This window comes from Lagopus muta, chromosome 2 (genome assembly GCF_023343835.1).
Source record: "Lagopus muta isolate bLagMut1 chromosome 2, bLagMut1 primary, whole genome shotgun sequence".
Classification (NCBI taxonomy): domain Eukaryota; kingdom Metazoa; phylum Chordata; class Aves; order Galliformes; family Phasianidae; genus Lagopus; species Lagopus muta.
This window is the reverse complement of record NC_064434.1, coordinates 99,968,412-99,992,575: the sequence shown is the minus strand read 5'-3', so window position 1 is coordinate 99,992,575 and position 24,164 is coordinate 99,968,412. Positions and strand designations below refer to the sequence as shown.

The 24,164-nt window shown below is 44.0% G+C and overlaps 1 protein-coding gene across 1 annotated transcript; it reads left to right on the top strand.

The window, feature by feature from the left end:
* The first annotated feature begins 64 nt into the window (after positions 1 to 64).
* EHD3 (EH domain containing 3) lies at positions 65 to 24,082 on the top strand. Its single transcript, XM_048935811.1, has 6 exons — positions 65 to 595; positions 7,025 to 7,201; positions 12,055 to 12,152; positions 18,909 to 19,321; positions 20,423 to 20,587; positions 22,083 to 24,082. The coding sequence occupies exons 1-6, from the start codon at positions 369 to 371 to the stop codon at positions 22,608 to 22,610; spliced, it is 1,608 nt and encodes a 535-aa protein (XP_048791768.1). The 5' UTR covers positions 65 to 368; the 3' UTR covers positions 22,611 to 24,082.
* The last annotated feature ends 82 nt before the right edge of the window (positions 24,083 to 24,164 follow it).

Below are 24,164 nucleotides of genomic sequence, written 5' to 3'. Positions count from 1 at the left end.
GCTTCATTCGCCGGGCAGAACGGGCGGCGCTGCCAGGAGTTCCGACTTCCGGCGCCTGCCCATTTCCTGCAGGGCCAACCCTTAAACGCCTCCCGCCGCGCGCTGAGGGCGCTGCCGCCTCCGTCCGCCCCTCGTGCCGTTTCACCGCGGTATGCCCGCGCCGGCAGCGGGCGGCGCGAAGGGAAGCGGCGTCTCCCGGCGCCGGTTGGCCGTGAGGAGCGTTTGCTGACCGAAACCGCCGGTGCCAATCGCGCGGCGGACAGCGGTGTCGGAGGGAGCATGCAGGGGTAGCTCCGGCCGCAGCCCCTCGCACCTCCCCTCGCCCGACCTCGGCGCTTGCGGCGGAGCTGGCTTCGGGCGGCCCGAAGATGTTCAGCTGGCTGGGCACCGACGACCGCCGGAGGAAGGACCCCGAGGTGTTCCAGACGGTCAGCGAGGGTCTGAAGAAGCTCTACAAAACCAAACTGCTGCCCCTGGAGGAGCACTACAAGTTCCACGAGTTCCACTCGCCCGCCCTGGAGGATGCCGACTTCGACAACAAGCCCATGGTGCTGCTGGTGGGGCAGTACTCCACCGGGAAGACCACCTTCATCAGGTAAAACCGCGCCGCCCAGCCCCTCGGTGGCCGTGCGGGTGCCAGGGAGTGCCCCTGCCCGGGGGTCTGTTGTACCCGTGTGCCGTCCGCACCCAGCTCCCTTCTCGATGTCCCTGGTGCCGGGCAGAAGCTCTTAGGCTGAACTCCAGCAGCATGGTACAGCTGGGATAGCTGGTAGAACACCAACGTGGCGAATAGAGCTCAGGGCAGGGCATTAGCAGGGAGCGGTGAGTCATTTGTAGCCTTCTTGCTCGGTCGAAGCGTAGAGAGCACAGGAAGCCTCGCAGAGGTACCGCTGTGACTGCTCAGGTTGCTTCTTTCCATCAGGTCGCATCTTTCCATGATAGGATTCATTCCTTCCATCTTATGATAGGGTGGTAGGGCAGCCTCGGGCCTAGGTGAAGTTAGGGAGGGTTCTTGGGTTTGTAATGCTCTGTGCCTCACCTTGTTCTGTGCTGTGCCCAGAGGCAACACGCAGAGTCTAGCATGTGTTTAGGTGTGTGCGTGTGCGAGAGACCTACCAGTCATAAGGGCTCCGAAATCTAGTCCTGTGCAGCCTGCTGCAGTGCCAGAAGCACGTTCATTCCTGACTGCAAAGGAGAGCAATTGCCAACAGCAGGCTCGATACAAAACCTGCATGGAGAGGGTTAAATTTTTCCAGCTGGACTTTGTTGAAGAGATCTCTGCTCAGGCACTGCTAGTTCAGCTTGCAGCAGCCTTTCTCTTGGGATCCTAGCTGAAGCTGTGCTGTCTGCATTTCCTATGTGATTCATGAGCTTAGCATTAAATTCCAGCGTTACTCTGGTGTGGCTGTGTTGAAATCTGTGGAATTACCCCAGTGTATATCTGGACAGAGGCCACAAGCAGCCAGGCCTTTGTTCTACCGGTATGAATTGGTGGAGGAGGGAGCTGTGCAGAGTAGAGAGAAGTGAATCAAATTGACTGTGCCTCTCCAGGAGTGACCTTGAGGAATGCAGGGTGTTTGTGTGTTGTAGTATTCTTGCTAGTAATGCAGGAGCCAAGAACAGAATGTATTGTCAGGCATGCACCTGACAAGTAAAATTTAACAGTGGAAAAAGCCTTTCTCACGTGAGTAGGTCAGGTAGATGATGAAAGGATGTGAATAACCCTGAGAAGCAGTTGGCATGTGGTTGGAATGGGTGTTGCTCTTCTGAAAAATGAGAGGCTGACTTGTATAGGACAACTGTCTGATTTCACCACAGATCTTTGTTCTGTGACTTCATAACAAATGCATTGAAGAGGCTCTTTCTACCTTCCCAGTTATCGATGTCTCAGAGCAGAACTTTCCTGAAATGTGAGGATGCTGCTGGCTATAAAACTAGAGCATCTCTTCCTAATGCTTATCTGGATCACCAGCATCAGCTTTTCTCTGCAGTCACACCTGGGTGCTGTGGTTGGCAGTCATTCCTGCCTTTGCTCAGTTGTGTTCCTTTTTCTGTTAAGCTTGAGCTCCTTCTGTGTAAGTCTTCATGCTTAAAGCATGTTCCAGACAAAAGGAAGAGATGAGCCTTCTCTTCTGTGGGAAGACAAGAAATCCCTTAGGTCAGCAAGGTGATCTGAACCTTTCTCAACCAGTGCATTTCATGCTTGTGTCCTCATCTCCGAGCCCTCTTTGTGCAAGTCTGGGATGAGCTAGAAAGAAGAAATTTCTCTGTTTAAAAGTGCATGAGAAGGTGAAAGGTGAACTGTTGAAGAACCTGTGGGTCTCTTGCAGTAAGAGAGCTCCAGTATGCCTCCAACCAAACAAAGGCAGGGAATGCTAGGTAACTGTGCTGCTTGTAGTAGGCTTTCAACATGAGCTTGCAGGCACTGGTAGTTAGAGAACTGGGATAAGCACTGGATTAGCTTCCAGTTATTGTGGGAAGGTGAGTGGGAGCTAGCAACAGAGAGCAGGGCAGAATTAAATGGGAGGGAGAAGTAGAAAGAGAAACCACTATTATGTCTTGATGTTAGCATGAAACAGGATGTGTCCAAAAACATGAATTTGTTCACCTACCTTACAGATGAATTTTTCTCCTTTTCTTTGTCCCTATTGAGGTAAGCAAAGAAGAAATGAAAAGCTCTGAAGGGGGGGAAAAAAAAATCTCTCTGAAGAGAGCACCCAGTGTCTTGAAGTGAAACTGCTCTCTTATCAGTAGGCAAAAGCAAGGCAGTCAAGGTCACAGAAATGTTCTTGGGGGAGGAGTGAGGTGAACTGTGTGGGTCAAAGTCAGCAAAGCAAGACGAAAGCGCTGGCTAAACCATGCTATTCTTTCTCTTGCTTTCAGAAATGTAGGGAACTGAACCCTTTTCTTTTTTTGCTATGCAAAAAAAAAAAAAGGCAGCATCACCAAGTGATTTCTGTATTTCTGCTTCCTATTGCATCTTCTTTCCTCCCCCCAGTTTCTGTTTGCATCCATTTGGCTTTCTGCAGGGATGGGATCTGAAAGGCCTGAATGTTGGAGGCAAGGCACCTCCTCTACCTGTGACCAACAGCCAGAGCAGTTAACTTCCTTGGGATGGGAGGATGCTGCTGAAACCTGCATCTAATGTTATTACTTTTAATGTTTCCTGTAAGAGGATGGGAATGCAGGATAGAACATTACTATCCTAATTAACTTAGATTCTGTGGTCTTTTCTAAAAATAATCCTGGTTTCTGTGTAGCAATCCTGTTAATAAAATAAACAAGCTAGCCAGAGCCCTACTGACTGTCAGCATGGCTTACTTTTCTGGTGTACCCACTCTTTCCCTTAACAGCTAATCAATTACATGTTCTGGCCTCTCTGGACCACTTGTCACAAGCTATGCCAGGCAGCCCTTCTGTGACCTCCCCATGTGGCCCTGAACCTTTTATCTCTGCTTCCACCAGGCAGTTCTCACCATTTCCTCCTACTGCCCTCCTTCCCTTTCCTCATCCTTTCCAGCCTGCATCACCTCTGCTGCCACAGCATCCTGCAGGGCTCCTGCATGACTCATCACTAGCAAATGGCTCCCTCCCCCACATCCTGTGAGGCATTCCTGCCTGGAAAGCCTGGGATCTCCTTGCCTGGCTTCTATGCCACACCATACCTGGTCAGGCCAGCTCTGCCCTTGTGCAGTTTTTCTGCCCACACCTCATCATCTTCACTAGGTACAAGGACAGCTCTGAAAGGCAGCAGGCAACACAATGCTCTTAACCAGATACCAACTCCAGACACTTCTCCAAGTGGGTGGGCTAGAAATAAATGTGCAGCTCTTGCCTGGTGCTTTCTGCAGGCTTTGCAACCTGGTATGAGGTCACTCCACAGGCTCTGGAAGTTGTCCAGTAGCTCAGCACACTGTTCTCACAGGGGAAATAGCCTTACAGCTGCTGCTTCCTAGCAGTTGGTGTCTCCCACAGCCATTGTTTGCTGTCCTCTCTCAGAGAGCCCCAGAGATTTAACAATTGCATGTGTTCATCTTTCCTCTGTTAGCAGAGGCAGCTTGTGTCACTGCCTAGCAAAAGCCTCCTCCCACCCCCAGACAAGTGTCAATAAATCCTCTTGTATTTGTCCTGTGTGCAGTGAAATCAGTAATGCAGGCACCCTGCTGCACAACGCATCCAAATTTTCCAGAGAAGCTTTGCTTAGAATACAGTGCAAATCATCATCTCTGCTCTCACACTGCTTGCTGCACATTAAGTCAATTAACATCATCTCATAATTTCTTCTCCATAAGAGGGCTTTTGTTGAGATTTTTGTTCTTTTACAAGAAATAAATCAGAAGTGCTTTGAAACTTTAGTTCAGTGGAGCTGTGATAAAAAGCTGTGCTTCTTTCAAGCAGCCTTGTGGGATGAGGAATGTTGTTATAATATAGTGGGCTTTCTCTTAGATTTTCTCAGAAGTCTTGCCTATAAACAACAAACAAAAAGCCCAGGGTTTTTTGTGTTCCCTTGGCACTTTGAGTGCTATCGTATTGCACGCGCACCTCAAACCAATATAAAAGAAGCAAGTTACTGTCTCAGCAAGGCTGATACCTAGCATGTGGGGTAAGATCAGCTTCTAAATGCACCTCATTTGTTGCACTTGGCTATTGATATTACTGTTTGTTTTATCTCTAGCATTTGCAAGGGGAGAACTCAAGGATTTATTGCTATATGTGCAGTGAAGCTTGTTTTTGTATCACTCTTAAATATTTAATGTCAGAACAAAAGCAAAGTACATAGCCTGAGCAGAAGAAAGCCAGTAGCAGTGACTAACACAGCCGAGATGTCCATCAGGTAGTGACACTTTGTACTGCCATCCTACTTCTAAGGTTAGTTTCCAGTGTCTGGCTAAATGGCTTCTGACATAGCAAACAGTTGTTTAAAGTGTGAAGAGCTTTCCAGGGAACTCAGCCGCATTCGCATCACAATCTACAATGCCCTTGTTTGCAGGGGGGTGGGGAGAGAAGGGGGAAGTGTCTTCTTCAAATTAGAGAGGTTACAGCAGCTGCCAGGAAGGCATATTGTGATTATCAGTAAGGGAGTTGGCACTCTGCAGCATTAACTGCCAGCTGGTTCTTAAGCAATGATGTACTTCTATAGGAGAGTTTGAAGAGCCCCTAGGTAGACTTTATTTAGGCCTACCCTCCCCAGTATAAGGAGGTAGAAGGGCTATTTCCTTCCCTTCCTTAAGTATTTCAGTTTTATGGGAACAAACAGCTTCTGTTTCACCTCAGAGTTGATCTCATTAGAAGTTGTTATTTCTGGGGGCAATATGGTAAGCATAGTACTTGGAAACTACTTTGGGAAGGTGAGACAACACGTGATAATGTGTTGAGAAAGAGATGGTCAACTACTGAGGGAATTATGGGCATCATTGTTCCAGTTCTTGCTGCAGCCATTTTCTTCATTAATGCACATCAAGTCAGAGATGACTTGCAATTTATCTTGACCATACGCTTGCTTATTTTATCTTTAGATCCATTTGCTTTAGCCTTGCTGGTTGGGAAATAAAGATGTATTTACTGACATAGTGTCAGTAAATAGCTCTGCTGGGTGAGCACAAAAAGCTTTTGTTGTTCCTAAAGCACTGGACTGAGAACCTCTTTTGAAGTGATGGTTAAAGCAGGAACCCTCAAAAAAGTGATCGCAAGCCTTCATGCTAGTGGTCCTGTAGTGCTTCACATAAGAGCTTATTCTCTCAAGACTTAGTCACTTATTTGCTCAAGACTCACTTGAGTGAACTAGTGCTAGTTCTTGTCTCAGACGTTAGAGGTCCCCACCTCTTCCTTCCTCTTCTTTTTTTCCACCCCATGAATCTATTTTTAACATTACTGCGGTTCTGTATTTATCTTTTAGTTTCATCATAAAAACTAGATTAAAGCAACCGAAGAGGAAGTGCCAGCATCTACTGTCAATAAGCAACACAATACTGTGCTAACTTCCATAGCCTGACAGTTATATATTCCTCATATAACAGCCCAGAGCTTGTCACCAGGCCAGGTGGGCCAATGTCATCCCATACAGAGGGCTGAACTAGTTCTAGCTCCCTCTTGCAAGCAATATAGACAAAACAGTCTCAGTTCTTGGCACAGAGAGACATGTTTTCTGCACCTGCATACACAAAGGCAGCTTTGCTCCCAGTGATGGCATTTGGCGCCTTTATAAAATGAAGGAAACTATCTCTCACACACACCATTGACTTATTGTGAATTTGCAAGTGAAGTCAGAATGTGCTGCTAGGGTCCTATTCGAAGTCCTACGGGCCTACAGATGACTTATCTTTCCCTGAAACTTGCTAAATGTACAGAGAGGCTGTCAGAAGCTTAAGAAGTAATAAGGAATTATTGTTCCATTTAGCTTGGTAACAAATACTGAGATATGCTCTGCCATGTACGTGCTTAGTGCTCAATATGCTTGAATGGTTTATATTGCAAACTTGTTACTGCACTGCAGGAGCACACGGGAGGGGAGACTGAAGACTTCAACAGCCAAGTACAGAAGAAGCTGGCATTTAAGTGACTGATTTGGACCGGGGGCTAAGCACATTAGTTGGATGAGCCTGCTGAAATGAGCTGCAGTGAAGTAATTGATATTGGCACCAAAGGCCAGTAAGGTTTCAGGATTAACTCTGTGATAGCAGTGTGCTGCTGTTCTCACTTTGCTGTGCTAAATCTGTTCCAAATGTCTTAAGGATTAAAATATACAAAATGATCAAAACATGAAAAAACATGATCAAAACATTGCTTGCTGTACAGCCTTCTCATTTTTTTTTAATCCACCTAAAATGCAGAGGCCTTAAATGTGGAGATCCCAGGTAGAGAAACTACTGCAACATTAATCAAATGATACAGTGACAGTACTAAAAATAGTCTTGGAAGGACTCATACTCTGGAGCTACATAATTTCTCTGGGATCTCCAGCACGACTCACTTAGTAATTAGGGAGCTCACGTCTCATGCCTGCACCCTGTTTTTTCACCTATAGGTACCTGCTGGAGCAGGATTTCCCGGGAATGAGGATTGGACCAGAGCCTACAACTGACTCCTTTATAGCTGTGATGCAAGGAGATGTGGAAGGAATTGTTCCTGGAAATGCACTGGTGGTGGATCCCAAAAAACCATTCAGGAAACTTAATGCCTTTGGCAATGCCTTTTTGAACAGGTCAGTACTCAAGAACTTATTTGCTCTGAAATATAAAGTATGTAATGAGCAGCATAGCTAGCAATTTAAAAGGATAAGGCATGACACTGCTCTTCTGTCCTTCCTCACCACTCCCATCCACATGGCTGATGCAAAGCCATTCCAGTCCTACCACAAACACATCAGTCACTCACTGAAGGGGTTAATAAAGTCAGGTGGGTCAAACCTTAATTGTACTTGAACAAATGAAACGAAGAAAGCACAGCCTGTCATACTCATGCTATAGGAGTCCAGACATAAATTATCATTATACTTCACTTTCCCTTGCATTAATATTCCTTGCTATTTCTGAGCAGTCAGCTCAGTTCTCTGAAGATAAGTATTCCAATCAGATGCAACCCCTAAAGACACTAGGGCAGAACTGGCATAGTGTCCCCATCTCTGCTTTCTTGCCCAGCTGCCCCCTTCCATTTTTTTTTTAATGTTACTTGGATGTCCCTCCATTCTGAGGCCTTATACATTCCATTCAGCCTCACATACTAACAAAAAACTGCGGAGAAGATACTACGTTACCATATGAAATTGTCTTGAGGTGAGGGGGCTTTACACAGCAGCTCTGGGACACCAGGACTGTAACCTTTCCATTCCATAAATGTACTCCAGTCATCCTGAGTTTTGGATTTAGGCCTTGCAGGAAGCTAACAGCACACACCCATATCCTAGATGAGCACAAACTGTGCTCCACAAGGCAGATTGGAACAAACTGTCCAACTACACCCATCCATGTTAACATAGTGTGGGAGACATTGCAAACATGGCAGCTACTCAGCCAGACAACCAGGAAAGATGGACTTTGACTCCATTTTTGACTTCCAGGCTTTGAGAGTTTCAAGTTGTAGACTGTGGCATCTTCTGTCTGCCTTGTCTGTGGGCATGCTGGTGTAGACTGAAGTGAGACTGGCAAGGGAAAGAGAAGCATGGGGAGAAGCTTGATTAGGTTCTTCTCTCATCATTGCTTATTCAGAGAACCTCACAGTGGTAGCAATATCTGTTCAGAACGCAAGCTCACATACAGCAACGTGGTCCTCTGTTAGACAGACTTGATATGTTTCAAAATCTTGCAGAGCTCAGAACATCCATACCTAGCTGACAGGTCAAGTAGCTGCCCACAACCTACATGGGAAGGTGCAACAAGCTTCCTGTCTGAAGAATAGAAATGGTAAATGTGGAGAATGTCATCCAAAAGAGCTCTGCCAATAGCCAGTAGCAGCCACAACTGGCTAACAGTCCACTGCTGAAGAGAAGCAACAGGAAGAGTAGCAAAGCCAGGCATAGATGGCAAAAAGCAAACTAGCTGGATTGACTGATAATGTTCCAAATACAATTTGCTTTTATTACAGCAATCTCTGCTGTTGCTAAGTGTCCGTTAGCCTAGTTCACTTCATCATGCTGTGGTATTACTTTCTCCTACCGCTTTTCTCTTGGGAAGAAAGCGTCAAGCATTTGCCTGTGTGGACAGGAGGGCAGAGAGACACAGCAGTGATTCAGCAGCAGCTGAGATGCAGTACTGCTGGCAATGCAGAGGGTAGTCAGGACAGCTAATTAACCTTCTTCCTGAAAACACATTTTAAAAAAAGATTTCTGGGCTGGCAGAAGATGACACACTGAAGGGAATGGCTCAACAGTATGAGCATCACGGTGCTGAAGATGCAGATGGTAATGTCCAGTCAGTTAGGAAACTGAGCTTAACCAAGGAGTAACTCAGAGAGGGCTGGAAATGTAGCTGATGTAAGCGTACAGCCACTGAGCTTAATCAAATCACCCATGCTTATTCATATTGTAGACCCATCTTCTCTACAAGAGGCAGTGCAAAGATATCTCTGCCTTGGTGCTGCTGTGTGAGTGCTAAGGCACTGCCCTCAAGTTGGAAGTTGTGAGCTGGAAATTTAGAGATGTGAAGCAGCCACTCTTCTGAACTGAGGTGAGAGAGCAACAACAGGCAGGTCGTTTCACCTCTGGGCAAGAAAGCCTGTGGAAAGCAACAGAGCAGCACAAGGCAGCAGTGTTTGCACTGACCATGCTCATCTTATATGAGAGGTGGCAGTCTGCAGCACTGCGTCCAGTGTGGTGCAGAGCCTGCTGCTCCTGGAGAGCTAAATAGGGGTGCAAAAGCAATAAGCATCCTGCCTCAGCTGGTGCACCCCTCCCAGTAGAGACTGGGGTCTGCCACCTTCCAGGAAGCAAGGAAAGAGTCAGGATTTGTCTGGGAGACAATTAATTTTGCTGCTCAGAGCCTCTCTCCTTTCTCCATTTCCAAGAGATGGAGTGCCTATGCATACCTTCCTGGTTAAGGCTGGAGGTGGGGTTGACAAGCTGCCCTGGGCTGAAAGGAGAAGGCAGCTCTGCAGTACTCTGCTCAGAACTTGTCTCTTTTCCCAGTCTCCTTGTACCAGGTACTTCTTGAGTATCAAGAGTGGGGCTTGTTTTCCTCTCTCCAGCTCTGCTGGCAGTACCCCAGCTTTGGAGAGATCCCAGCAGAGAGATTACAGGCAGCACCTCAGAGGGCTTATTTGGCACCAAGTGCCTGGCATACAATCAAGAATCTCAGCCATTACTTTCGTATCACTTTGGCTTGATCGATGATTGCAAGAGTCCTCCTACCCCCTCAGATCTGTCTTGGGAAGCTTAAGATAGAGGTGCCTTTTTGTTATCAACAGAAGACATCATGAATAGTAGGTTCCATTTTTAAAGCCATGCTCTACCCTTAGGGGTAGTAAAAGTCCGGTTTGGCATCACACTCTTTCCTTTGTGTGGTTCAGGACAGAACTAAATAGTGTTCCCTGAGGTACTGCAGTTCTGCTGGGACAACAGGAAGGCAGCATCCTTAACAACCTTGCCACAGAGCCAGAAAGCACTTATTCATGTTGGCCCCTAACCTTCTATCTAAAATTTCCTGTGGAGTACTTTCCTTGGAGAAACTGATGGAAAATACCCTTGCCTGAGCCATTTAAATGTCAGAAATGCTTAGGGCTGCAAGAAATGCTTAGGGCTGTAACAATGGAGAACAAACCTGGGCTGGCAGAAAAGGGAATAACATGACCTCCTGAGCATTTGTTCTCTGCTGCTATGCCTGGCACACATCAGGAGAGCCAAGCTAGCTCCCCTCTTCTGCATGAGGCGTTATGCATTCATTCAAAAATGCTTCTGTTGCCACCTACCAGGCTGTGGACAGAGGAAAGAGGCAGAAATATTGGGCTGAAATACCTGACAGCTTAGGCATGAAGATGCTTATCTAACCCATAATAATTTACTCATCAGAAGAAAAATAAAAAAAAGAATAAGGCTGTAGCATAGTCTGCAGGAGTTCGTAGCTGTGCGACTTCATCAGAATCAGCTATTCATCAGAGGCTCTGTCTGCCTTCACTGCATGCAGTGGCCTTTGTGGCAGCTCGGTCCTTTATGTGCTTCTGCTTCTTCCCACAGTAACATTTTTTTAATGCATCCACATCTTACCACCCTATTAATACACATACGTAGGCACACATTTAAAGCTGCCTGGAATACCGTCAGAAAAAGACTATCCATGAAATGCAACCAGGAACTGTGTAAACAGATAGGATTTTGCTGTGCTTTGCTGTTACCAGCAACTGAAACTGAAGATCTCCATCCTTCTGAGAACAGGCACAAGGTACTCTTGTGAGCTAGTGATTTGTGTAGACAGTGAAAACTGAGTGCAGAGGAATTACACAGAAATCAAGCTGTGGAGGGGAGTGGAGTGAATGAATTAGAAACCTGGTGTCAATCAGCAGTGTCACATTGCTAGGAAAAAAGCAAACTTCTTCCTTAGGGATATAAACAGTACTGTCACGTGTAAGGTACACATCCATCCACTCTGTTCATCACTGACAAGGTTGTGGCTGGAAAACCACATCATTTTGGGGCATTATCCCTTGAGAAATACGTAGAACAATTTGAGAGGAATTGAAAGGAAAACTGCAAAGGTCTTTGGTAACTTAGAAAATGAACTAGAACAGCAGCTGGAAAGAATGAAAGATACTTTAAAAAATGTAGCTTTCTCTAGAGGAAACACCGAGATACAATGACAGCAGAGGGTCTTTTCTCAGAACTGAGAGAACATAAACCATTTTCCATGTCTACTGTGTTTTAGACTAAAAAGTATTGTAGCACGGGAGATTTAGATAAGACATTAAGAAAAAGTTTTTGCTTCAAGAATAAGTAGACTCTCAGCAAAATTCTGAGAATGTTGAATGTACATCCTTATAGGTTTGAAGAACACTTCAGATAAACATCTGATTGATCCTGCCTTAAGGCAGGGGGATAGACTAAGTCAATTCTTAAGAGCTCATGTTGCTCAGACTTAGGATTTCCATGGTGGGATAACAGCACGGATAGTACACTTTCTGTTTAAGACTAGATGTAAAAATAGATAAAAAAGCTTACAACGTTGTTGATTTACTGAAGTTATTTCAATTTACTTGAGTTCAGGTCCCTGCAGGGGAATGCTCAAATGACAAAAAGAGAAATATCACTTCTAACTAAAATCTGAATGGCAAATAAAAACATTTGGATTTCTATATTGTTTTTCATTAATAATTCACAATATAGGAGCCACAAAAAAAAAAATGACCCACATCATAGATCATAACTGAACCTCGTGTTCTGAAAAAACCATACCAGAGAAAGTGCTCAATTCTGGCCACTTTTTCATTTATTTAAAGGAGGAGTAGCTCCAGACCTCATCTGAAAACTCGTTTCAAGGGAGATCAGAGCCCTCACTTTCCCATGCTGCCTGTAATGTTCAATGCATCACAAGAATCTTTCAGTTTTATTTTAAAACATTTATTTTTGCACAGGTTTGTATGTGCCCAGCTACCTAATCCTGTATTAGAGAGCATCAGTGTCATTGATACACCAGGAATCCTTTCTGGAGAAAAGCAGAGAATTAGCAGAGGTAAGTGCCAGATTCAGTTCTCTTCCAAATGATAATAATTAAAACCAAACGGACTGTATGAGTTTCCTCTCAAGCTGTACACATTCTGGACAGAAAGACTAGCAGGGGCCTCTCAGAGATGCTGCACAACTACTCATGCCCCTTCAGTTTGATTTGCTATTTGCTAAAGAGAATTTGAATACTATTGGGGAAGGTTGCTGACAGTGTCAGTAATGTCTGTATCAGTCCAGTATTCCCCAGCAGAGCAGATTTCCATCAGAAAGTGTCAGTCAACCATCTGTCTGTATTGCACAAACAATTGCTTCCAGGCTTCCCAGGCTTCTCGTCTGGACTGGATGAGGTGTGAGAAACACAGACATCCATAATTTTTCAGCATATCTAGATGTTTAATAGATCTGATGAATACGCAAAGTCTCTTAGTGAGCTTCCTAGTATTTCAGGATGACCCCATGAATCCCTTCCAAGCAGTCTACAAAGGATAGCAAAATGCACACACCTTCATCAGGTAAAAAAACATGCTGTGCCAGCGTTCCTCCCTTCAGCAGAAAGTGCTCTGTAGAGTTAGAGTTAAATAAAAGCTTAAATTATGTAAACGTTTTTCAGCCAAAAAAAAAGAAAACAACAACAAAACAACACTAAAAGTACTCAGTTCTCTTCTGGAACAATCATTGTGATGAACATTTGCTTAGGATAAAACATTTTTGTTCTTTAAAAAATAATAAAATATGAGTTAAAATTGAACCTTTTTAAGGCACAAAAAAACTTTCCCATATCCCTCTCCTCATCACTTCAAGTCCTGACATATATTGCAAGATCTCTTTCTGTTACTAAAAATATTCTTCTGCAAAATGTACTGGCACTTCTTGCTCCTTTTTTTGCAGTTTTTCTCCATCAGCCTCCCAGTGGACTTGGTGTCCCAATCATATAGCTGGATTATATGCCAACAGTGCCAGAGCACACAATGCAGTGCTGTTAGGAAAGTCACTGATGCACTTTGCCCCAAGCCAGCAAACACCTCCCCAAACATCTGGGAGAAACCGAAAGTACAGATTGTTTGGGATCTCACTACATAGTCACGTAGACCCAGGACAGCTGATCACATGAGCCACACCAGTTTGCTTGTCAACAGCTACAGGACAAGCACCTCATCCAGTTTAGATCAGCAGAGCTTTGTTGATGTTGGAAGAGCTTCAGTGATTTCTGTCTGCAGGGTACCCAGCCCAGGGAGCAAGAAGAGTCAGAAGAGGGCTGAGTGCTTATGTATAAGAAGGGCTGCTGCCAGGCATTGGCTTATGGGAAGCCAATGTTTGAAAGGGAATGCTCACCTCCTGGCTCTTGTGGCAGAGAAATAGGAAAAAGTGGTGAGGCTGGGTGCCTTTGCTACCAAGCTCACAAGCCAGCTGCCATGATTAGCAGGTTGGTTTTGGAGGGAGACAGAGCAACGATGGAGTTTCTAGGCAAAAAAACATGACAGTGCCAAAACTGCTTATACAACAAAATACTTCTGTGTTTCTGTACTTTTCCAGCCTGCTCAGCTTTCACTTGGGAATGAAGCAAAAGCTGGGAGAGGTTTCCCCAGAGAATTTCCAGTTCTTTAACTGCTGAAACAGGGTAGCTCTGCCAGTGCCAGCTTAGCAATCCATCAGGGCTCATCATGTGCGCTGTTATACTTAAGGGACCAGTAGCAAGGAAACTGCCTTTTGAGGAATGATTCAGAGGCCCAAGACCAGGTTCTGAAGCTTTTCATCTGTCTGAATTCTTAAATTCAGTGCCTGGTGAAGTAGGCCTGTCAAGCAGGAAAGGTTGATGTAGTCTGTCATATCTGAAGTCCACATCCCCTAGGCATGCAGTGAAATCACCAGCGCTTGGTACAGCTGCTGCTACATTGAGACTCTAGTTAAAAATAAATAAAATAGTAATTATAGTCTGCACTGATCTGTCATACTGAGCAACTTTGACTTGTGGACTCCTCCATGGCAGGTGGTTTCACAGGTATGTGGTAACTAGGTGCCCAGATATACGGGTTTCATTTAAGAGGCTGGTGAGAAGTATTCCCAAAGCATCCTGCCCACTATTTTCTCTACTGTTCTTACTTGGAAAACAGCCATTTCTCCTCTGGTCTTTTTCCTAACTGTCATGTATGAGGAATTACTCATCACACTGCTCCATCCCTCACTCTGCATCTTTTTTTTTTCTTTTACATTTATTAGTTTTTATTGTCTCCAGCTATGCATCATACAGCAACAGACTGCTGTATTTGTACCAAAGCAGCACAGTGTCAGCTGCTTTGACAGTTTGGTATCAATATGGGTGCTATCCATTTGCAAAGCACTGCACATGTGTCACATGACAGTCCAGCATCTGCAACAGGGGAAGATGAGAAGAGGTGGAACTGTAGTGAAATAAATAGGGACAAAGGGGAGTATCACAGATCAAGTTATGTAGTAAAGGAGAGCCAAGATAGAAGCTAGGACTTACAATTTATCATTTGGTGTAGTCTGCTTTTACCACCTAGCAGCAACTCATGCACTTCAGTAGCAGTGCATCCCTGGACAATGAGCCTTACACACTCCACTAGCTATCAGTCTCAACCTACACACGCACAGACCTAAGCAAATCCAAATCTGCCAAGTTCAGCAATGCTATAGCCAAGTAGCATTTGACCCCTATTTCAGGGTCATGCTTCCTGAATACATGCTGAGCACTTGCTTCATCTTCATCTGATGTATGTCACCTCCTCCCTTTCCTCTTTAGCAGTGAACACAAGGTCATAGCAAGGAGATGAGGATTGGCAGTATCATTCCCCATCAGCTTTCTTTCCAGACACACTATTCCAGTCTTCCACCCTGTTCTATTCAGCTGGCTGCAGTGCAGCCCAGGCTTCCCCAGTCAAGGGAAAAACATGCTAGCCCTGCTTTCTATTCTAGGAAGGGAAGGAGAAGCAAGGACCAGTGACCAGAAGCTTCAGTACTTCAAATTGATAGTTACTCCTGAAAGTGAAAGAAAAAATGATAGGAGGTATCAGTCTTAGGCAATTCCAGAGCTCTGACTGAATTTCAAACAGCTATATTTGGAAGAGAAAGGCAAATACCAAGAGAATCAATATTCCCCCCTTCATTAAATGTTTAGGGTACAAAAGCAATAAGAAAACATCTTTTTCCAAAGAGTTTTGTCACGTTTTGACAATATGACACAACCTCTAAGCATCTAAAAAGGAGACGTTTTGTACACTTGCTGTAACAGTTTCCTGCAATTATGTTTGCTTGCATTTTGCATTTCACTCCACCTGAGAGGTCTGAAGGGCAACAGTTAATCGTGACTTCCCATTTCACTACCATTACTGCAGTGCAATAGCCACTCTGCCAGCTTCCTCTAAGAACAAGGCAAAAGAGCAGAGAACCTGCACAATTTAAGCCCCTTTTATTTGTAGAAATATTTGATGTCATGAGCCTGGCTAACTCTTCCAACTTGAAAGCAGAATGCAAACTAAAAAAATAAAAATAAAGATCAAGTTTATGAGTTTTTTGTTTGTTTTTAGGGAAGAGGGATGGAATTAATTTATTCCTGTACTTCTGTCCGTGCATCAGCACTGCTCTAAAAAAATGGATTCAGATACCTTCTGAAGTTTCTGTCTGACTATGAAGTTTAAGTCTGACTATGGACTGTTTTGAGGATTGGCCAAGATACCAGGAAATACTCGGTCCATCTGTCACAAATGACAGAGATATAAACATGTAACAAGTAGAAAGGAAAAACTCCACTGTGTGTAAGTAGAAGCTGAACAGGCTTTTGTAAGGAGACTTGGCTCTGGACAATACTTTCATCTGTTTTACTTCACCTGAACTGAACTTGTCTAGGGAGATCTCTCTTTGTTTCCAGTGACGTGAAGTAAGAAGTCTGTCAGGCTCCCAGTCTCTTCCCAACCATGAAACCATTGCACTAAACAACATAAAAGCAAAAGGCCATGGTGTGCCTCTCCAAGTACTCATTCACGTCTAGGTTAGCATTACAAATCTGACACCAGCCTGTCTTTCCTAGCTGAGAACACTATGCAGATTTTCTGTAGAGTTACTCAACTCCCTTTACCTGTGCTTTGGAAACCTTTAAGTTTCCAAAACCCGTGTAATATTTCCATGTTACTTTTCCTTCCTTTACAGCCATTTGCCAGGCTCAGGTGGTACCTGTCCCTCCCTCCTGCTACGTTCTTCTCTAGTGTAGATATCTGCTCGTTTAGCCTTTTTGGGATCTTCCCTGAAGTGCTTTCAGAAAGCAGAAAGACAGCCTTCAAACTCTCTTTTTCACTTTAAAAATACAGATTAAGTAATCATCTGTCTGGAATAGGCACTCATCTGCCAGAGCTGCTCCCTCTCTACGTAGTCAGTGTTTGCTGTTTCTAGCTACCTTGTCTTCTGCTGATGGTGTCTTCAGGTACTTGACACGCAATGCCAACCTGTCAGTTGACAGATAGGGATGGACTGTGATCCTGGTAGGTTTTTGTTCTGTAGGTTATTAACAGGATGGTGTGAAGAGAGCTCCCAGTGGCTAAAACTGAGCAAGAAGGAGGTGAAGAACAAAAAGCAGCTGCCCAGTCTAAAACGTTTCTAACAGCAAGCTGTAAGATTACTGCTATAAAGCAGGAGCTTTGTGTCCTACCCCATTGCAAGCACAGGGTCTGTGGCCATAGTTCTCCAAGATGAGAAATCCAGTAGAACATGCTCACTTATCAGGCAGAAGCAAACAACCTGGGAACAAAAAACAACCGGTATAGCTAGATGGTGAGAAATGCTGAGCCACTGCGTGCACCCTCACTGGCTTAAAGACATTACAGTCAGGCAGATTTTATGCTGTGTAAGGTATCATCTATCTTCCCACAGTCAGCATAAAGATTGTGTCATTCTTGGTCTGGCTTGACATAAAGTAATTGCATAATCCTGCCATATCTTAACTAAATATGTGCTGCCAGGTATACTGGGAGCTCATGGATAGCTACTCATTAAGCCACAGCCCGCCTTAGGGAGACTGGATGACGAGATGTTTGCAAGAAGATCATTTCCTCCATTTACTGACAACCCTGCTAGCTTGTCAGCTTTGTGTTACATCTGTCAAATGCTTTTCATGCTATCAGAAAAAAATCTGTCCCCATGAAAAAAAAATAGTCTAACAGAAGGAAATGTTTATCGTATTCATCTTGCCTATTTTCTTAGAGCGTTGTATAGTTGAGATTCATTTTCTGTCCATGTTCTGATCTGTTCTTCTTTCACAACCTTATCTGGAAGTTGTGAAAGAATCCACATCAGTAATAGCAAACTGTTTAAAATAGGCATGTTTTTCAATAGAAACACAGCCAGGAATCACTGGAGAGAAAATGTTCCCCTTCACATTTGTCTGAACGTCTCTGTAATAATGGTTTTACTTGTATGCAGCTTTTGGCAGATGGCTTTGCAAATGCTCTGTAGCTTTACAATAAACTGTGCTACAATATGTGGATAGCTTCACTCATCAGTGAAACACTGCCAAATCTGGCTGCTTTTGTGAGAGCCCTTAGCAACCCTCCACAACACTAAGATAGGGTGTGAAGAAACAACACATTACCGTGGAATGAGCGAGGAGGACACTTCAGACCCAGAACACCTAATTTGAGAGTAGGTCAAGATCAGTTTTTGATGTAATCTTACATAGAAATAAAGTGGCAGAAGAACCTGTGAGATAAAAACCAGGTAAAAAGAATGTTGAATTAAGGCTGAATTTAATTATAGTATAAACTTTGTATGTTTTCAGGTGTGGAACACCTCCAGCTCTGGCTGAAGTTAGACAAAACATCCCGAGTTGTCTACACTATAGAAAAGTCCTCTAAAAATGAGCTCTGAACTAAACGTTTAAATATTAATTTCATCTTATTTTTTTTTTTAATATCTACGCTAATAGCTTTCCCTTAAAAGTTCTGTACCCTGTTGCCCTGCTATTCAAATGCTTTAATAGTAATCTACTCTTTTATATGCTAAAAGCAAAACTAAAAAGTCAACCTTGGGAATTTTCTGCATGGGAATTCTCTGGGCATGTGTGTGGGAAAACACCATCACAGAGCTCTGTCAGTGACTCCAAGTCAACGGCTGTCAACAGAGGTCTGTCCCACGTGCCCTTTCCACATGTCACACTGTACGTGAAGGGAAATTACACTCAGCGTTTTTCCTCTTCTCCTCTAAATAACTCTGTCACTTAAAAACATAAACCTTAGTTTTCCTGCTACTTCCATGCAGGAAAGTAAGGACAGATGTAATCAGCACTTGGTAGAACTGCACACAGAGAAATATGTCTCAGCACATACAGGAAAGGTCTCACACATTCACCTAATAGTCCCAGTGAGCGTGGCATGTGAGAGGACCATGTGGAACAGGGTTTTGTCTCAGCACAGGATGTAATCCAGCCCATGTTGTTGCTCTGAAGACATCACCAAGTGTTATTCCAGGGCTTTGTTTTCTCTTTGGTGAAGGACAGCTGTCAGTAGACTCTCTCCCAACACACAAAGAAGCTGGGAAAGACAGACACTGCTAATTGATCTGTAGATGTAATGAAATCCACAGGGATGTTCTAAACACATATGGTAGGTTACCATAGCAGCAAGGAATGTACCAAGATCCCAGCAGGAATTAATTCCCTTTTCCTGTTGGGTAGGGCAACTTTTTTGACTCTGAATAGGAAATAGAAACAATAGCCAGGCTTGCTTGTACATCTCTACTCTTCTTCCATCCCTTGCAGGTTATGACTTTGCTGCTGTGTTGGAGTGGTTTGCAGAGCGGGTTGACCGCATCATTCTCCTTTTTGATGCGCACAAGCTGGACATCTCTGATGAATTCTCAGAGGTCATCAAGGCCCTGAAGAACCACGAGGACAAGATGAGAGTTGTTCTCAACAAAGCTGACCAGATAGAGACCCAGCAACTGATGAGGGTGTACGGTGCTCTCATGTGGTCCCTGGGAAAGATTGTCAACACACCGGAGGTCATCAGAGTCTATATTGGCTCCTTCTGGTCCCATCCGTTGCTCATCCCTGATAACCGCAAGTTGTTTGAGGCAGAAGAGCAGGACCTGTTCAGGGATATCCAGAGCCTCCCCCGCAACGCAGCCCTAAGGAAGCTGAACGATCTTATCAAGCGGGCACGGCTGGCCAAGGTGAGTGTTGGCATAAAGGAGCCCAGGCATTTAGTTTGGGCCACCCACAGTGTGCACAGTATGGGGAAGTGGTTTTGGCTGGTGTAGCTCACGTAGCTGGTGGATCCTGCCTCTTTTGTTTCCCCTTTTCTTATTTCACTCAGAGGCCTAGCGTATTTGTCCTATGCACTTTGAGGAAGAGCCTACTGCCTCTGCTTGGTGCATCAGTTGTAACAGGCCTGAGTGAAGAGTTGCCACAGGTCAAAGAAAGTAGCTCTTGGGGAAATGTGGAAAGCAGCTAGACTGCTAGCAAACTGAGAATTCAGACAAATACAATATGTCAGAATCATACACCAAGGAAAGTAGGAGTCCCTTGCTTTAAGGAGATAAATCTGCCTTAGACGGATGCGGAAGAGGTGGAGACTGACAAGAATGGCAGATAAGCCTGCCACAAGCATGGGAAAAATAACTTATGGGCACTGCCAGAAGTTCCATCTCTTATTATTTAAAAGAAGCTGAATGAAGTTGTTCGGAATACTGTGAGGGAAAAAATTTTTTACACCATTAAAAAAAAAAAAAAAGCAAGAATATTTCATTTAAAATTCACTGCCATTAATCACTTCTGTTGGGGAAAGTGGAATTCTGCCTTCTGGAATGACCAGTGCCAACAAGAAACATTACACAAACTTAGTTTTATGAAAATCATTGTTCTAGGTCTGTACATTCCTCACATACAATATCATAGTGTCGTGCAAGTCAAAGACTCATTCATGGTAAAAGATTAAACGGAGTCTAGAAAGCTTCAAAACCTGTATGTTTAGTTTGGACTGGGAAGTGGCTATTTTCTGAAAGGCCTGCGCAGAAGAAGAAAAACACATCCCTTGAAAGTGGCTGTATTACTCTGCATACCCAAGGCTCCTACACTGCCCTCACCTTGTCTCTGCATAGTTCTCAGCTCTGGAGTGATAAACAGCAGATAGATGCAAACTGAGGAGCTAAACTTCTTCAGGAGGGGGTGATGTGAGTTGACTCCTAGGCACACACGCTGTCCACTGGGAAAGAAAATTTGTGGTGCATTCTTTAGTGTATCTTCTTCATTCTGTGTCACTTATTGCCTTTCAGGTCCATGCCTACATCATCAGTTCCTTAAAGAAGGAAATGCCTTCAGTGTTTGGGAAAGACAATAAAAAGAAAGAGCTTATTAACAACTTGGGAGAGATTTATGCCCGCATTGAACGAGAGCATCAGATCTCACCAGGAGACTTCCCTAATCTGAGAAAGATGCAGGTAAGTAGTGGCATCTTGTCCCACGCATCAGACACACAAGGAAAAAGTGTTAGAGTAACTGCAGGAAATAGGACAGAAGCCACAATGCAGACCTTGATTATTGTTGCCTATGCAAAAGCCCTGTTGCAGTCTTGAAGCAAGCCTTAAACTGTGTGCAGATTGTGTTTGAGTGTAAACACTTTTTGCACATCAAGCTCACATGAAGCTACTGCTACCTTAGTTTCTGAAGCTTTGCCTAAGTAGCCCTTAAGAAAATGAATGAAATCCTATGTTGTCAGTTTTTAATTCCGTGTTCCATTTTTAGATTCTCCAGGCCCAAGAATAGTGTTAATCTATATTGAAAAGAAAGGTACATCTCCCAGAAAGCCTACATATATCTCAGGACCTGTATTTTTTTTTCCTCTACTTCACTCTGTTTCTAGCAAGAACCAGAAGGAAGCAGTAAAAACTTAAAGCCCCTTATCTGTTTTAAGCAATGAAGCAAGTTTGCTGAGCTGTAGAGCTAAGACCTGACCCAGTGTTCATCCAAGTCAAAGACTTGAAGGACCTTGGATCAGAGCCTTGTATTGTATAATTGAACAATGCAGGGCATGGCTATGTTGGTGTGTGGCTTCAATCCAAGCAGAAGCCTCTTCACAGTTACTAGCTGTTGAAGTCATTACTGGCTCCCTGTGGAAGACACAGCAGCTGTTCATCTTTTTAGTAGAACAGGGTATTTTCCGTAAGTTCTTGAGAATGAGATCTATAGAGTATACCCAATAGAAGGTCCCATTCACTGCTTGTTCAAGTGTGCAATTAAATGTTCAAGAATAGCTATGCCACTCCAGTAGGAGTGAATACATTGGATTTAATGAGTAGCAGGTAAAAGATAAAGCTGTATGTTGTTTTTCATTTGTATGAGATTTCTGCAGTCCCTGGTCAAATCACTTTTGCTTAGCTGTGAAAATTACCAAATTGAACTATGCTGTGAAGATCTAGCATCTTTATGGCATCTGAGAGATGCACAGTATGATAACAAAGGATTTATCAGTGAAATAGTCTTTTGCCAAAGTCACAACTCCTTACCAGAGTGCAGAAGGAGAGGGAATGCTGAGCACCAACTAGAAGACATAGCAGAACTGCACAGTTTGCCCTGAACAGTTTGGTCCTCAAGCAGAGGACTTCAACTTAGTTTGGAAAGGAAGTCTTATTTTACATTCTTACTGCCATCATCTAGGCCTTTGGGTAAAACCCCAATCTTCTCTGTACCATATCAGCCCCTCTGTTAGCTAGGAAGACTATTCTCTGCAGGGCTTAAAAAGGATGTAAGAGCACGACCAGCCAGGGAAGCCCTGCCAAGGAGCAGCACTGTTGGAGGAGAGAGTGCTGTTCTTCCTGCTCTTCCTCTACACGAGGAGTTTTTGAGCCAGACTGCAGACAGGGAGCGGACTCTGCACTGTTACTGCCCTGAGCACAGCCATGTCACTCACCTCTTGCTCCATTGTCCTGCTTTAAGGATCAGTTGCAGGCCCAGGATTTTAGCAAGTTCCAGCCTCTGAAGAGCAAGCTGCTGGAGACTGTGGAAGACATGCTGGCTAATGACATCGCCCAGCTCATGGTGCTTGTACGCCAGGAGGAATCACAGCGGCCTACCCAGATGGTGAAGGGAGGAGCCTTCGAGGGCACCCTGCATGGTCCATTTGGCCACGGCTATGGTGAAGGCGCTGGCGAAGGGATCGATGATGCTGAGTGGGTGGTGGCCAGAGACAAGCCCATGTATGATGAGATCTTCTACACACTGTCACCTGTCGATGGTAAAATAACTGGTGCCAATGCAAAGAAGGAGATGGTAAGGTCTAAGTTGCCTAACACAGTGCTGGGCAAGATCTGGAAACTGGCTGACATCGACAAAGATGGCATGCTGGATGATGAGGAGTTTGCCTTGGCAAATCATCTCATTAAAGTCAAGTTGGAGGGTCACGAGCTGCCAAACGAGCTCCCTTCCCATCTCCTCCCTCCATCCAAAAGGAAAATAACAGAATGAAAGGAAGGTTACAGGGGACAGGGAAATGGAGGGGAGAAAGATCTAGAGAAATGTTTACTTAAATTATACCTTTAGATGTGAGATTGCCTTTCAATGTATACCTATTCTGCTGTATGAAGAAAAAAAACTAAAGCAGAGCAGAAGTCCAAATCTTCATGATAATATGCAATTAATTCTTCCAGTGTAATGTCCCCGATTTCTAATGTGTAGTCTGTAAACATGGAGGTAAAGAAAGGATCTTGAGATTAGAAGAAATTGAGTAGCAAAAATAGAAGGAAAACTCAAGAGGGCTGCATCTTCTCAGAGAAAGCACTAATAGAAACCTGCTAGCTACTGGTGCCACTCCTGAGCTTTGGCCACACATTGTGGTCTTTACTGGTTTTGCAAACCTCAGGAGGCTGAGATTCTTGACAGTGAAGAAGAAAGATCTCCAAGCTGTCGACCAAATTAAGGAATACCTCCTAATAATAAGAAATACCAAATTCTAAGTCCCTCGGTTAAAAAGTTTTAGGAATCTGGTTCATTGTTAGATGCAAGTCCTTAAAATGACAATAAAAAAAAAGAAACAGCTCTGAACTGTGCATCTGGAGTTCCTCATTATTGACTGTGGAATAGGCACTAAGAATTCCCAAGCACCTCTGCCTCCTATTCATTCTCTCCAGGAGGTCAGTTTTCCCTGTATGGCCAAGGAAACAACCATCCCAAAGGAAACAGAAGGAAGGGGCACTAGAGGCAGACTTTAGGTGGGCTGGAAAGGAAGAACACCCAGGCTCTCTGGTCATTTCAGAAGTTTTCTTTCAAACACCTTTAAACAGTGGTGGTATTCATCATTCGTGTGAAGCAATACGTTTACTGTCATTGTGTGCAGTGAAAGTTACTAGGTCCCATTCTTGTAAAGCCAAGAATGCAGCACTGTCACATAGATGGTCTATCGAAAGAGCAGAGAACACAGAGCAGAGCTTGTTCCGCTGTCTGTGCCCCCACAAATATAACCTAGATGTTGACAGCCTTCACCTACCCTCCTCCTCACCACACAGTAATACTCAGAGCCCTCCAGAACCTCTACCCTGAGTCTAGAGACCTTCCTTTTTTTAATACTTCATAAAATTTCTGTTTTCAAGACTTGATTTTGACAGAAATCCTTCAATTTCCTATTTTATCCCTCCCCCCCCACACACAGTCACTCACACATGCACTCTTTTGGTTTTTGTTGTTGCTTTAACGCAGCATTTTGTTCCAATTCCTGTTGTCACTTTATATAAGCTGAGTTCCTACTGTGATAAAAAAAACCAAGACAAGTATAACTTATTTTATATCTGTGTTCATATTATATAGAGAAATATATTGTGTATGTAGGATGTGCTTATTGCATTACATTTATCACTTGTCTTAAAAATGAATGCATTAACCTTTTTTGTACCCTGGTCCTAAAACATTATTAAAAAGAAAGGCTAGATCTGTCTATTTCTTTACATGGCAAACTTAAACATAGAAATCAGTTTTGTCTTTGCAGCTATATACAACAACAGAATTCCCAAACGTTCACGTGCAGAT

Excerpts from the sequence above, each read along its gene's own strand:
- EHD3 (XM_048935811.1), top strand. The coding sequence starts at position 369 with ATGTTCAGCTGGCTGGGCACCGACGACCGCCGGAGGAAGGACCCCGAG. Across the intron at positions 12,153-18,908 it reads AAAGCAGAGAATTAGCAGAG|GTTATGACTTTGCTGCTGTG; the intron begins GTAAGTGCCAGA and ends CATCCCTTGCAG. Across the intron at positions 20,588-22,082 it reads CTAATCTGAGAAAGATGCAG|GATCAGTTGCAGGCCCAGGA; the intron begins GTAAGTAGTGGC and ends TCCTGCTTTAAG.